Consider the following 13,236-nt stretch of genomic DNA (forward strand, 5'->3'; position numbering starts at 1 on the left):
ATAATATTGGGGGACCTGAACACACCTCTCAGCATTTGACAGATCATCTAGGCAACAAATCAACAGAGTAACCATTACTCTTTCAGCAGGAGAGAAGAAATCTAGGGTAATTAGATGGGGGAGGGGGGAGGAAGAGGGAGATGGGGAGAGATTGGACAAGGGGCATAAAGAATAATTATGATTTGTAACAATATATATGCTAGTAATATTGATTTGATCAATATATGTCAATGTTGAACCCCAAAAATATGTATAATCAATTATGATTCAATAAAATTTTTTTTTAAATTTACATTTCCCCAGTCACTAATAATTTTGAACTTCTTTTTATGTGCTTATTGGTCATTCACTTTTCTTTTTAAGCATATGTTCAACTTTTGCTTCTTTTAAACACTGAGTTAGAATTCTTTATATGTTCTGAATGTAAGTCCTTTGTCAGGTAGACAATAGACTTAATACTGAATGTTGGAATCTTAGAAGTAGATTTCTATATGTCTTTTTAGTTTAATGATATTTCTAGATCTCAAGACTCCATTCTGCTTTTCCTTCAATATGCTTATATGGCTTTATCTGTGCCAATAAATCTATATCTACATTATCATTTTTTAATGGGTGAACAGTATTTCATTAGATTAATAAATTACAAGTTATTTAACTAAAATACCAATAATGTATAGTTAGGTATAATCGTTTTTGCTATTATAAGCTAGGTTATGATGAATACAATTATGTACATGTCTTTAATAGTTTTTTTTAGGAAAATCTATAAAATAGAATTGTCAGTTCAGAGGATATGCATGAACTTTAGACTTTTATACATATTTACAACTTCTTTGCCTAATGGTTATACTCTCATCAGCAGTACATAAGAATGTCCTTTTCTCCATCTTAGAGAGTTTAATAATATCTTGAATAACTTCAAACTCCTCCCCACGGCCTGCATTATTCTGACGATGTCTTCAACCATCATCTTGTGCAATTTCTCTAAGACAGCAACACTCCAGCCACACTGGCCTTCGTATATCTACATAATCATTTTTTAATGGGTGAACAGTATTTCATTAGATGAATAAATTACAAGTTATTTTACTAAAATACCAATAATGTATAGTTAGGTATACTCGTTTTTGTTATTATAAGCTAGGTTATGATGAATACAATTATGTACATGTCTTTAATAGTTTTTTTTAGGAAAATCTATAAAATAGAATTGTCAGTTCAGAGGATATGCATGAACTTTAGACTTCCACGTCCCCATTTGCTTCTCTGCCATCTGTATCTTGGTGCAATAAGTTTATAAGATGCAAGAGTACGAAACAGCTCATCCTGTGAATCACAAATACTACATTAAAAACACGGGCACAAGTTTTGCTGAAATTAGCACTATTAAATATTCTATTTCTTATTTGATAGTGCTTTACTATTTAAGAAATAATGTAGAAAGCAAATTTTGCCTTTTTTCATAATTGCAACATTCTGCACTTGTCCTAGATTTAATTAGACTAGATTTCATTTCTGTTAGGAAATCTCATTTAAACTTTACCGAGCATTTTCTATCATGTGTTAGAATTAGCTTAGAAAGCAAATTTTGCCTTTTTTCATAATTGCAACATTCTGCACTTGTCCTAGATTTAATTAGACTAGATTTCGTTTCTGTTAGGAAATCTCATTTAAACTTTACCGAGCATTTTCTATCATGTGTTAGAATTAGCATAAAGTAGAGAGAACATTTTCTACCATCTTCTTCAGAAAACAGATTCTGAAAAATTCGTATCAAAAAGGGGTCTGAAAATGTACTAGATTCTTAGTTTACCTACGCATTTAAATAGTAAGATGTTACATATTGTCTTTACATTTACTTAGCTATAAGTGACTCTTTTTCTTAAAATCTGAAGTCTCCCTTAGCAATCCTTTCTGTTGGTGACTTCTAGAGAAGATAAGAAATAATTCTCTACAGATTACAAAGATTGCTGAAAGGATCACCTGTCCTTGTGCTACCTTAGCAGGGGACAAGAGAACTAGAGAGAGATGGAATAGTGGGTGTTATGATTTGAATGTCCCCTCCAAAACTCATGAGGAAATTTAATTGCCATTGTGATGGTAAGAAGAGGTGAGACCTTTAAGAGGTGATTAATAAGAGCTCTGCCCTCATGAATGGCTTAATGTGATTATTGTGGTAGTAGGTTAGTTATCATGAAAGTGGGCTTATTATAAAAGCAAGTGTGACCCCCTCTTACACTCATGCTCTGGCTCTGGCTTTCACCCTCTTGCCCTTCCACTTTCCACCATCGGATGAAGCACGAAGGCCCTCACCATATGCTGGTGCCATGCTCTTGGACTTTCCAGCCTCCAGAAGCATGAGTCAAATAAACCTCTTTTCTTTACAAATTACCCAGCCTGTGGTATTCTGTTATAGCAACACAAAACAGACTAATTCTGTGGGCAACTGCCAGGGAGAATGGGCCCAGGTTGGTTCCCTCCAACCTTCAGATGTGGATTGCACATGTATCTGCTGGCTCCAGAGTTGACTGTGGAGCACAGAAAAGAGCTGCAGTGGTCTTGTCTGGACCACCGCAGTGTCTGAGAGCAAAAAAGGGATTTGCACAGCACGGATAATGCATGAATGTCCCCAACTGAGAGCTGGAAAAATATTCCAAATGTCTTGGAGAACTTTGGAGAAATAAGTAGTCCTTGAAAATTCCTTTATTATTATATATTATATAATATTATTATTTATTATTTTAGTCCTTTGCCCATTTTTGAATTGGGTTGTTTTACTGTTGTGGAGTCATAGTTCCTTATACACTCTGCATACTAATCCCTTATCAGATAAATGATTTGCAAATATTTACCCCCATTCTGTAGGTTGTCTTTTCACTCTGTTTAAAGTGTCTTTTGATGAAGTCCAATTTACCTATTTTCATTGTTACCTGTGCCTTTGGTGTCATATCTTGTTTTGTTTTGCTTTAGTTAATGCCAGAGCCCTATCCCAGAAATCCTATTTTAACTAGTCTGGGCATTGGAATATTTAAAAAGCTTCCTAGATAGCTCTACTGTGCAGTCAGGGCTGGGAATCACTGCTTTAAACATTCCTTTATATTGATTCTCTAAAAATCACCTGCTTTTAGCTGAAGGACATCCATCTAAAGTCCATTAAAACACACAAGAACTTGAAGATCAATCAACTTTAACCAACCAGGCTCCTTAAGAATCCCAGACATTATGTAGGGGTTCTTAAACTTACATGGGTGTAGAAATCTATTCTGGATCTTGTAAAAATACATTTCCAGATCCCATCTTCAGAAATTCTTGTTCAATAAGTCAGGGATATGGGCCCAGGGAATTTGTATTTGTGGTATGCTTCCCAGGTGATTCTTTTGGAGGGGTCTGGACTGGCAAGGAGAAACACTACTTAAGGGATATGAGTAATGACTCCAGCATACATAGTCACAACCTCTGCCCTTTTATGAAAAAGGGGGCAGGCACACTAAGTCATAGCAATCATGTCGAAGGAAAAACTTTCTAGCTGAGAAATTTCCCTGCAGGATTTCTGGACACTTGTAATTTTTCCTTCAGTGATGATCTAGAAGAGGAGGCCTCAGTACATAGTTTATTTTTCCCAGCCTTTGTGCTGACCAGGCCCACCTTTCTACTCCTTCAGCACCCGTTCACGTCACTGAGATCCCAGCACATATTCCAGCTATGCTGACACACTGAGATCCGGGGATTATGCAGTCTGGGATAACAAAATAACCCCTTTCTTCAAAGATCATTTTATTTAAAATATAATATCTATTTGTAAGACTGATTTAAAAAAATTTTTTTTATTCTGTAGGTGAAACTAAACTTCCCAGAATAGAACAAATCCTCCACTTAAAAGTCCTTGTGGTCATTTTAGCACTTTGCAGTTATAATTTGATCACCATCACATCCATAGAACATCAGTGCCAGGAACTCAGTAGTTACTCAAAAAAATTGGTTGAACGATTGAAGGAACAAATGGATGCTTATAGAGTTGAGGACTTTTATATCTTTAATTTCTTTGGTGTTTGCAAAATTTTTAAACTGAACTTGGGTTTCTTTCTTTTTTATTATTCCTATGGTTAATTTTTCTGATTTTATTGTTTTTCTTCGTTACAAAATTTTATTTTGTTGTGGTTACTGTCTACAAAATATTGTGCTAATGTCATAGCATCTTCCTAGAAGTTAAATCCATTTTTATAAAAGATTTCCTTTTAAAACTGAAAGGATACAAATTACGGTCACAACATAAACTGAAAAGGTAGACCTTCAAACAGTTAAATATAACTTACATTTTCCAGCACGTCATTAATTTCTTCCTCTGCACTCTGAAGTTTGGTTAAAACAGCTGCTCTTTTTAGGTTTAGATATTTAAGTCGATCCATAACTATCTAAATTTAAAGAACAAATGTTTAAATATGTTGGCATTTGAATATCTCAAACATTCTAAAAAAGTAATGGGCTCAAGCCCATGCTCCTTTTGGGACGCTGGCTAGATCCTTGCTTGCTTCCTCCTCGCTTCTGGTGGTCTGCTGACAGTCCTTGGTGGTTCTTGGCTTGTATATGCCTCAGTCCAAATGCTGCCTCTGTTATCACATAGCCATCTTCTCCCTGTGTCTGAGTCTCTTCTCATAATCTATGTTGGATCAGAGCCCACCCTAATTCACTATGACCTCATCTTAATTTGACTACATATGCAAATGCCTTATTACCAAATAAGGTGACATTAACATCTTTTTGAGGAACACATTTTGACTCATAACAGTCTGCCCTCTGGCCCCCAAATATTTATGTCCTTAGAGGTCTGGGTCTACAGAACCTCTTTGGGTAAAAGGAAGATTGCCATGTGAAGACGGAGGCAGATGTTGGAGTTAGGCTGCCATAAATAAGGAAATGCCTGGGGCTACCAGAAGTTGGAAGAAGCACGAATGGATCCTCCCCTCCATCCAATTTGGAGGGAACATGGCCCTGCCCACACCTTGCTTTTGGACTTCTAGCCTTCAGAACTGTGAGAGAATAAATTTCTGTCATTTTTAAGCAAACAGAAAGGACATCGTTGGGTGGGAGGGGGGAGAGGGAGGAGGGAGGGAGGTTTCAGTAATGGGCCACAATAATCAACCACATTGTATATCGACAAAATAAAATTTAAAAATAAATAAATAAATAAATTTCTGTCATTTTAAGCCATCCAGTTTGTGGCACTTTGTATGGTAACCCTAGCAAACGAATACGTACACTACGTGGAAGAATATAGAAAAAAAAAAGAGAGAGAAAGAATAGAGAAAAAGACTAGAACGTAGAGTATGAGATGAGAGATGGTGAGAGAGACAAAATTCTGATGGTATGTAGTAGTCTGTGGTAAGTTGTATTATTTGCTCACAGTTCAACCTTCCCTCCCTTTGCTTGTTAATTCCCTAGGTCATTTTGGCTGGAGGACACTTCCTCACTCCAGTGATGTGGAGCTTCTCCATGTAACTTGCTTTGGCCAATGGAATGTGGGCAGCAGTGCCGCGGACCACTTCCAAACTAGGCCTTAACAGGCTTGGCGAGTTTCATTCAGGCCTCTTGGAGCTTCTGCCCTCTACCCTGAGGAAAGTGTGTCCCAGGTAGTAAAAAGGGATAACACTCTGGGTATATTTTGAAGGAGCCTGCTATGCGTGCTGATGGATTGGACATGGGATGTGAGAGAAAAAAAGAGAAGAAGAGCACCTGGAAGGATGATTTTGACATTTGCTGAAAGAGGAAAAAAACCAGAAAACTGTGGGAGAAGCATATTTGCAGTGCAGGGTGGGGCAGGGGGTGGGCTTTTATCTTGCACATTTAAATCCCAGATGACTCTTAGACATCCAGTTGGATATACAGTAGTTAAGTAGCAGTTGAGGATACAAGTGTGGAATTCAGTGGAAAGGTCTGGGATAGTAATACAGTATGACCTTAAGAGTTGCCAGTGTTGGCTGGCAGGTTAGCTCAATTAGTTAGAGTGCCGTGTTGTAACACCAAGGTCAAGGGTTCAGATCCCCTTACTGGCCAGTCACCAAAAATAAAAATAAAGAAGTTATTAAAAAATAAAAGTAGTTGCCAGTGTTTAAAGGTATTTAAAACTGTTGGACTGGATGAAGTCTCCTAAGGAATGATGGCAGACAGAAGAGCTCAAAAAGAGTGAGCTCTGGCGTCCTCCAACACTGGAGGTTAGAGATTTAGATTACCTAGCAAGGTGTTATGGAACTACTGTGGTGTGAGGTCCGAGAAGCCAGGGGAAGGGAGAGGAAGGAAGAAGTGATCATTGGTGTTAAATGTTGCTTCTAGATTGGATTAAATGACAACTTAAAAAATGACCACTGCGTTTGGTTATGAGGAGATCACTGGTGATCTTGGCAAGAGCATGTTCCAAGTGAGGAGCTTCTCCCTGATCTCACTTCACCACTAGCATTATTATCGTGGTGCCAGCAGTGAGTTCAAGTCAGAAGTCTGGGCATTCTCTTTAATTTTTCTCTCTCCCATAATTCCTGCATTAAGTTACTCACCAAGTCCTGTCATGTAGACTTCTTAAATATCTCTCAGATCTGTCCTCTTCCATCCATTCCTATGGTCACTACCCTAGGCTAGGCCACCACTTCTTACATGAGCAACTGCAAAAGCCAGAACTAGTCTTCTAGCACCATTTTGATTCTCCTTCCATTTTTTCTTTGTACTGCAGTTTGAGTGTTCTTAAATAGAAATAGGATCCCTTTCACTCTCTGGCTTAAAACCTTTCACTGGCTTTCTTACATGAGCAACTGCAAAAGCCAGAACTAGTCTTCTAGCACCATTTTGATTCTCCTTCCATTTTTTCTTTGTACTGCAGTCTGAGTGTTCTTAAATAGAAATAGGATCCCTTTCACTCTCTGGCTTAAAACCTTTCACTGGCTGCTGACTCTCTCACTATAAGGACTAAACTCTTTAATATATCTTACAAGGTCTTTCTTGGAGTAACCCCTGCTTCTTTCTAGAGTCATGGCACCATTCCATCCTCTCTACCCTATCCCTCTATGTTCCAGTAACGTTCAGTTCCTACAACTCACTACGCTCTTTCTTGCTTCTGGGGCCTTTACGTAGACTCTTCCCTCAGCACAGAACACTGTCCCACCTCCCTCCGCTCCCCTAGCCTCAAGGCCTAATTCTTACTTGTCCTTTAAGTTTCAACTTGAAAGTAATTTCAGACATGTGGCCCTTCTTACTAGACTAGGTTTTGTTCGACTGTCATGAGCTCCTATAACACCTTGTACTTCTCTGACTGCAACACGAACCGCCCTTTAAATATTTATTTCCCCAATATATTGGATACTACATGAAGGGAGAGACTCGTGGACTCACCTGCCTCCTTCCCATCTGTATCCCTTGAGCTTATAATGCCAGACACCTGTTAGGTGTTTAAGAAACAGTTCCTGTATTTTTGTATTATCCTATTATTTTTTATAAAATATTTTTTGGTTCCAATTTCTCCACATCCTCACCAACACTTGTTATTATCTGGTTTTTGTTTTTGTTTTCACTTTCACCATTCTAGTGGGTGTGAAATGGTATCTCATTATGGTTTTGATTTGCATTTCCCTAATGACAAATGATGTTAAGCATCTCATCGTATGCATCTTATCAAATCGTATAGTATCATACGCAAATTGTTGCCATTTGCTTTTACTTTTCTTTGAGGCACTTTTTGTCATACTGAGATTTTAAATTCAAATGTAGTTTTGATTTAAATATGGACAGATGAATAAACAGAACATCAAGTTTTTAAGTGTCAAAATGGATTTTTCAAAAATAAATGGTGTTAAAATGTAAATATATTTCTCTTTATAAAAATATATACAACACTGTCAATAGTTTTTTAATCTTCCAAACTGTGAGATATTCTTACTGATCACTGCACTCACCATAAAGAGCTCCTCTGATGATTTATTTCCATCTACCTCAATGAGATACTGGGGATTGTGTTCAGCCATTACTTCCTGCAGACCATAGAGAGAAAAAAGAAAAAACAAACAATTCTTATAACCCAGCATTATTGGGAAAACTGAACACAAGATCAGAATGTTAATATACTATAAAGAAATCTTAAATATTCTATAATGTATGTTATTTTCAGTGCTTGAGATATTTTGCAAAAGCCCAAACTAGTCTTCTTACCATGCATTTTATCCTCTTTCAGTTTTTCCATTTTTTCTCTACCCTGGAGTTTTAAGGTCCTTCCCAATAAGAAATGTTTCAGGACATCTGTCTACCTGCATATATTTGTAGCTTTGCTATCTGATTTCAAAACCATAGAAGAGTCTGATTGAAATTGAAGTCACAGACTTTTTCACATAGATATCAAGCATCATTTAAAAAGACCAACATATTTTTATTATTTTAAGACAAATTTTTCTTACAGAAAATTAAAAAATGAAAAAGTAGAAAGATGTCTTTAATCCAGCCACCAAAAGGTAAGTACTATTATTTTTCTCCCATCTTTTAGTCCATGAAAAATTCTTTTGCATGTTCAACGGCTTACTTTTTCACATAACATTATAATTAACCTTCCCCTATACTTTTATAAGATCACTGTCAATACAATATTTTAATGGTTTATAAAATTACTTACTGAGGATGTAACACAATTTATTGAATGCTCCTCTGTTGTTTGACATTTAGGTAGGTTACCACATTTTGTTAGTTGTTTTCAAGTATTTATTTATATATTTTATAAAGTTTTAAAAATCGGTTAATGGACATAAAGAATGTTTATATTTTGTAATGATGAATATTCTAATTATCCTGATGTGATCATCACATATCGTACACATCTATTGACATTCAACTCTGTGTCCCACAAACAAGTATAATCAGTTAGGTTTCAATAAGAAAAGATTTTTTAAAGAATAAAGTTTTAAAAATTATGCTCTTTTTCAATAATTACAAAAGTAACTGTACTAACTACAACCAGTGAAGGAATGCAAACAAATACATAGAAACTGTTAACATGACCCCTCCCTGCTCCTACACTCTGCCTTCCCCAATCAGGTGTGTCTATTTCCTCCTTATTGTTATGAATATATGCACACATATACATGTTCGATAAAACTGAATAAGCATCCTTTTGCTATACCCTGATATACTGGACATATAGGCCAGATTTCCAAAAGTATGTTTTAATATTAATAGGGTTTCCTATTAATATTAAGAGGGAAACCTTTTGGGTTTCCAAATGGTTGCAGCAATTCAAAACTCTCACCAGCAGGCCAGCCCCACGGCCCACTCAGGTGAGTGCGGTGCTGTTGGCGCCGAGGCCGCAGGTTCGGATCCTGTATAGGGATGGCCAGTGCACTCACTGGCTGAGCGTGGTGTGGATGATACCGAGCCAGGGGTTACGATCCTCTTGCCGGTCAAAAAAAAAAACAAAAAAAACCCCTCTCACCAGCAATGTAGGAGATGTTCATCTCTTCCTGCCACCATCAGCTATTTTAGCTTCCAAATTTCTGCCAAACTGAGTTGAAAAATGGGATTATTTACTTTTTATTCCCCTGGTGAGGTTCAGCATTCAGATATCCATCCCTGTAACCTGCCTAATCATAACCTCTATGTATTTTTCTATTAGATTGTTTCTTTTCTCTAACATTCACGGAAAGTCTTTAACCCTTATATGTCGCATAGATTGCAAATACTTTACCTTTCTATGTATTATCTTTTGACTTTACTTATGGTGTCTTCTGCAACATAACATATTTTTATAATCAAATATATCTGTTTTCATTGTTTCTGAATTCCTTTCTTTTTAAAAATTTTATTTATTTTTATCTTTCTTTTTTTATTTTATTTTTTTTTAGCTGCCACTTATGAGGACATGCAATATTTCTCTTTCTGTGTCTAGCTTATTTCACTTAACATAATTTTCTCTTAAGTTCATCCACGTTGCTGCTAATGGCAGAATTTCATTCTTTTTTATGGAAGAGTAGTATTAATGGAATAAATGTGTGTATACACCACACTTGCCTTATCCAGTTGTCCACCAGTGAACATTTAGGTTGGTTCCATATCTTGGGTATCGTAAATAAAGCTGAATAAACATGGGAGTGCAGGTATCCCTTTGACATGATGATTTCCATTCCTTTGGTATGCCAGCAGCGGAACTGCTGGATTCTATGGCAGTTCTATCTGTAGTTGTTTGAGGAACCTCCATACCATTTTCTATAATGGTTGCACCAATTTATAGTCCCACCAACAGTGTAAGAGGTTTCCCCTTTCTCCACATCCTCGCCAGCATTTGGTATTCTTTGTCTTTTTGATAATGGCCAGTGGAACTGGGGTGAGATGATATCTCAATGTGGTTTTGATTTGCATTTCTCTAATGCTGAGTGATGTTGAGGATTTTCTCATGTGTCTGTTGACCATTCGTATATCTTCCTTTGAGAAATGCCTGTTCAGCTCCTTTGCCCGTTTTTTAATCAGGTTATTTGTTTTTTTTTTTTTTTTTACTGTGAAGTTGTTTGAGTTCCTTGTATATTCTGGATGTTAAGTTTTTGTCAGGTGGACAGTTTGCAAATATTTTCTCCCACTCTGTAGGTTGTCTTTTCATTCTGTTAATTGCTTCTTTTGCTTTGCAGAAGCTTTTTAGTTTGATATAATCCCATTTGTTTATTTTTCCTTTTGAAGCCTGTGCTTTTGGAGTCATATTCATAGTCTTTGCCCAGTCCTATTTCCTGAAGTGTTTCCCCTATGTTTTCTTTAAGGAATTTTATAGTTTCAGGTCTTATATTTAAGTCTTCAATCCATTTTGAGTTGATTTTTTGTATATGGCAAGAGGTATGGGTCTAGTTTCCTTCTTCTACATATGGATGTCCAGTTTTCCCAGTACTATTTATTGAAGAGACAGTCTTTTCCCTGCTCTATGTCTTGGCGCCTTGGTCAAATATCAGTTGGATGTAAGTACATGGGTTGATTTTTGGGTTCTCTATTCTGTTCCATTGGTCTGAGCATCTGTATTTACAGTACTTTGCTATTTTGGTTACTACAGCTTTGCATTATAATTTCAAGTCAGGTAGTGCTATGCTTCTGGCTTTATCATTTTTGCTCAGGATTGCTTTGGCTATTTGGGGTCTTTTGTTGTTCCATATGAATATTAAGACTTTTTCTATTTCTGTGAAGAATATCATTGGTATTTGGTATTTTGATGGGGATTGCATTGAATCTGTAGATTGCTTTGGGTAGTACGGACATTTTCACAATGTTAATTCTTCTAATCCAAGAGCATGGAATTTCTTTCCATCTTTTTGTGTCCTCTTTAATTTCTTTCAACAGTGATTTGTAATTCTCATTGTAGAGATCCTTTGCCTCCTTTGTTAACTTTATTCCTAGGTACTTTATTTCTTTGGTGAGTATTGTAAATGGGCTAGTTTTCTTGATTTCTTTTTCTGCTAGCTTGTTGAAGTATAAAAATGCTACTGATTATTGTGTTGATTTTGTATCCTGCACCTTTACTGAAATTGTTTATCAGCTAAAAGTTTTTTTGTGGAGTCTTTAAGCTTTTCTACATATACAATCATGTCATCTGTAAACAGGGACAATTCGACTTTGTCTTTTCCAATCAGGATGCCCTTTATTTCTTTCTCTTGACTTCATTTTTTAAAATTCTTTTTTCCTTTTTTGTCTGCCTGGGTTATTTCAAAAAGACTAAGATCAGAAATTCTTTCTTCTGCTTGTTCTAACCTGCTGCTTAAGCTCTTGGCTGTGTTTTTTATTTCATGGAATGAATCCTTCAACTCCAAGAGTTCTGCTACATTCTTTTTTAAGGCATTAATCTCTTTGCACATTTCCCCCTTAGATCCTAGGTACTTTTCCTGATTTTGTTGTGTCATCTAACTGAGTCTTTTTGTATATTATTAGGTTTCCTTAAGATTGTTGCTTGGAATTCCTTTTCAGTTCTTTCAAGGGCTTTTTGCTTTATAGGGTCTGGTACTTGAGAATTATTATATTCGCTCATTGCTGTCATATGTTCTTGTTTTTTCATATTTCTAGTATCTCTATGTTGATGTCTAGTCATCTGGTAGGGCACTTGCTTTTTCTATTCCTCTGGAGTAGGCTTTGAGGAGAGAGACTTCCTCCTGTAGATGTGTTTTATAATGACTGTAAGTGGGGTGTTTTAGTATTGGTTCCGGGTAGATGCAGTAATGTTGTCTTTATGTGGGTACTTATGCCTAGTTCAGTGTTGGAATTGCATGTGAGTGCCTCTGTGGCCTAGTTTCTTGGGTATCTAGTGATTCCTTGCTGAGGTTGGTGATACTACATTGGTTCATCCAGGACATGAGCAAGTTCTCGAGTTCTTGGGAGAAATGCCTTGGTGCCCTGTCACTCTCTGGCTGTGGTGGGTGACCCTGGCTAGGCCTGTTGGCACCCTGGCTAGCTCCCTGTAACCCTGATGGGTGTACTGGGATATACTAGTGCGCCTCAGTTTGAATGGGTGAGCCTGGGTGGGGTTTCTCTTTCCTCTTTCCTATAGGCAGAGGCTCTTCCTGGTTCCTCGCTTCCCCTGGTTTGGGATGGGTTAGTGGTGATTGGAAATTTTCTTCCTTACTTTATTTGGATGTCCTGGGTTTCTGTAATCTTGGGGGTTCTGCATGTGTCTCTCCCCAGGTGAAGGCAGTTCCATGTGCTGTGCACGTACCCCCCATGCCCAGGCATGCTACCACATATGACAGCATAACTCCCCCATGGGTTGGGCCACTGGGTTGTGGGCCTGCACTCTCTCACCTCTTTCCCCAGGCTCCTCTGGAGATTCTTCTTCTGTCTATGCTGATAAGTGATCAGTGAACTGCCTATAAGGTGGCGGTGGCTGCTGGTGTGGTGGTGAGCCGCCCTTGAGGAGGCAGTTGCTGTGGCAGTGGCTGTTGTGGACTATGTGCTCAGTGCCAATGTCACTCCTTTCTTATTTAAATTAGATTTTCTCTATCTAAAGATTATATTAATATTCTTCTAAATTTCCTTCTACTATTTGTTTCTATTTTTAATATTAAAATCTAAACTTTCCTGGATTTTATTTTTATACATGTACAATGTTGAATTCTGTCTGATCCCTGTGTTCCCCAAAAACAGGGATGGCAGACAAATAAGATTCACCTCCGTCCTTCCTCCAAGACTCAGATAAAATTGGTGTTCAACCTTCCTCATGACTCCATAAGACTCAAGTATGGCTCCCTTGTTTAC

The 13,236-nt window shown here is 37.2% G+C and overlaps 1 protein-coding gene across 1 annotated transcript in view; it reads right to left on the minus strand.

Annotated features, from left to right (window-relative positions):
- The window catches only part of AK9 (adenylate kinase 9), a 129,285-nt gene that overhangs the window by 96,127 nt on the left and 19,922 nt on the right, over positions 1-13,236 (minus strand). Inside the window, exons 8-10 of the mRNA XM_008577430.1 lie at positions 7,935-8,009; positions 4,314-4,412; positions 1,251-1,326 (exon numbers count right to left, since the gene is read on the minus strand). Coding sequence (XP_008575652.1) covers positions 1,251-1,326; positions 4,314-4,412; positions 7,935-8,009 — 250 coding nt within the window. The remainder of the gene's footprint in view (positions 1-1,250; positions 1,327-4,313; positions 4,413-7,934; positions 8,010-13,236) is intronic.

This window comes from Galeopterus variegatus, unplaced genomic scaffold, assembly GCF_000696425.1.
Source record: "Galeopterus variegatus unplaced genomic scaffold, G_variegatus-3.0.2 Scaffold1507, whole genome shotgun sequence".
Classification (NCBI taxonomy): Eukaryota; Metazoa; Chordata; class Mammalia; order Dermoptera; family Cynocephalidae; genus Galeopterus; species Galeopterus variegatus.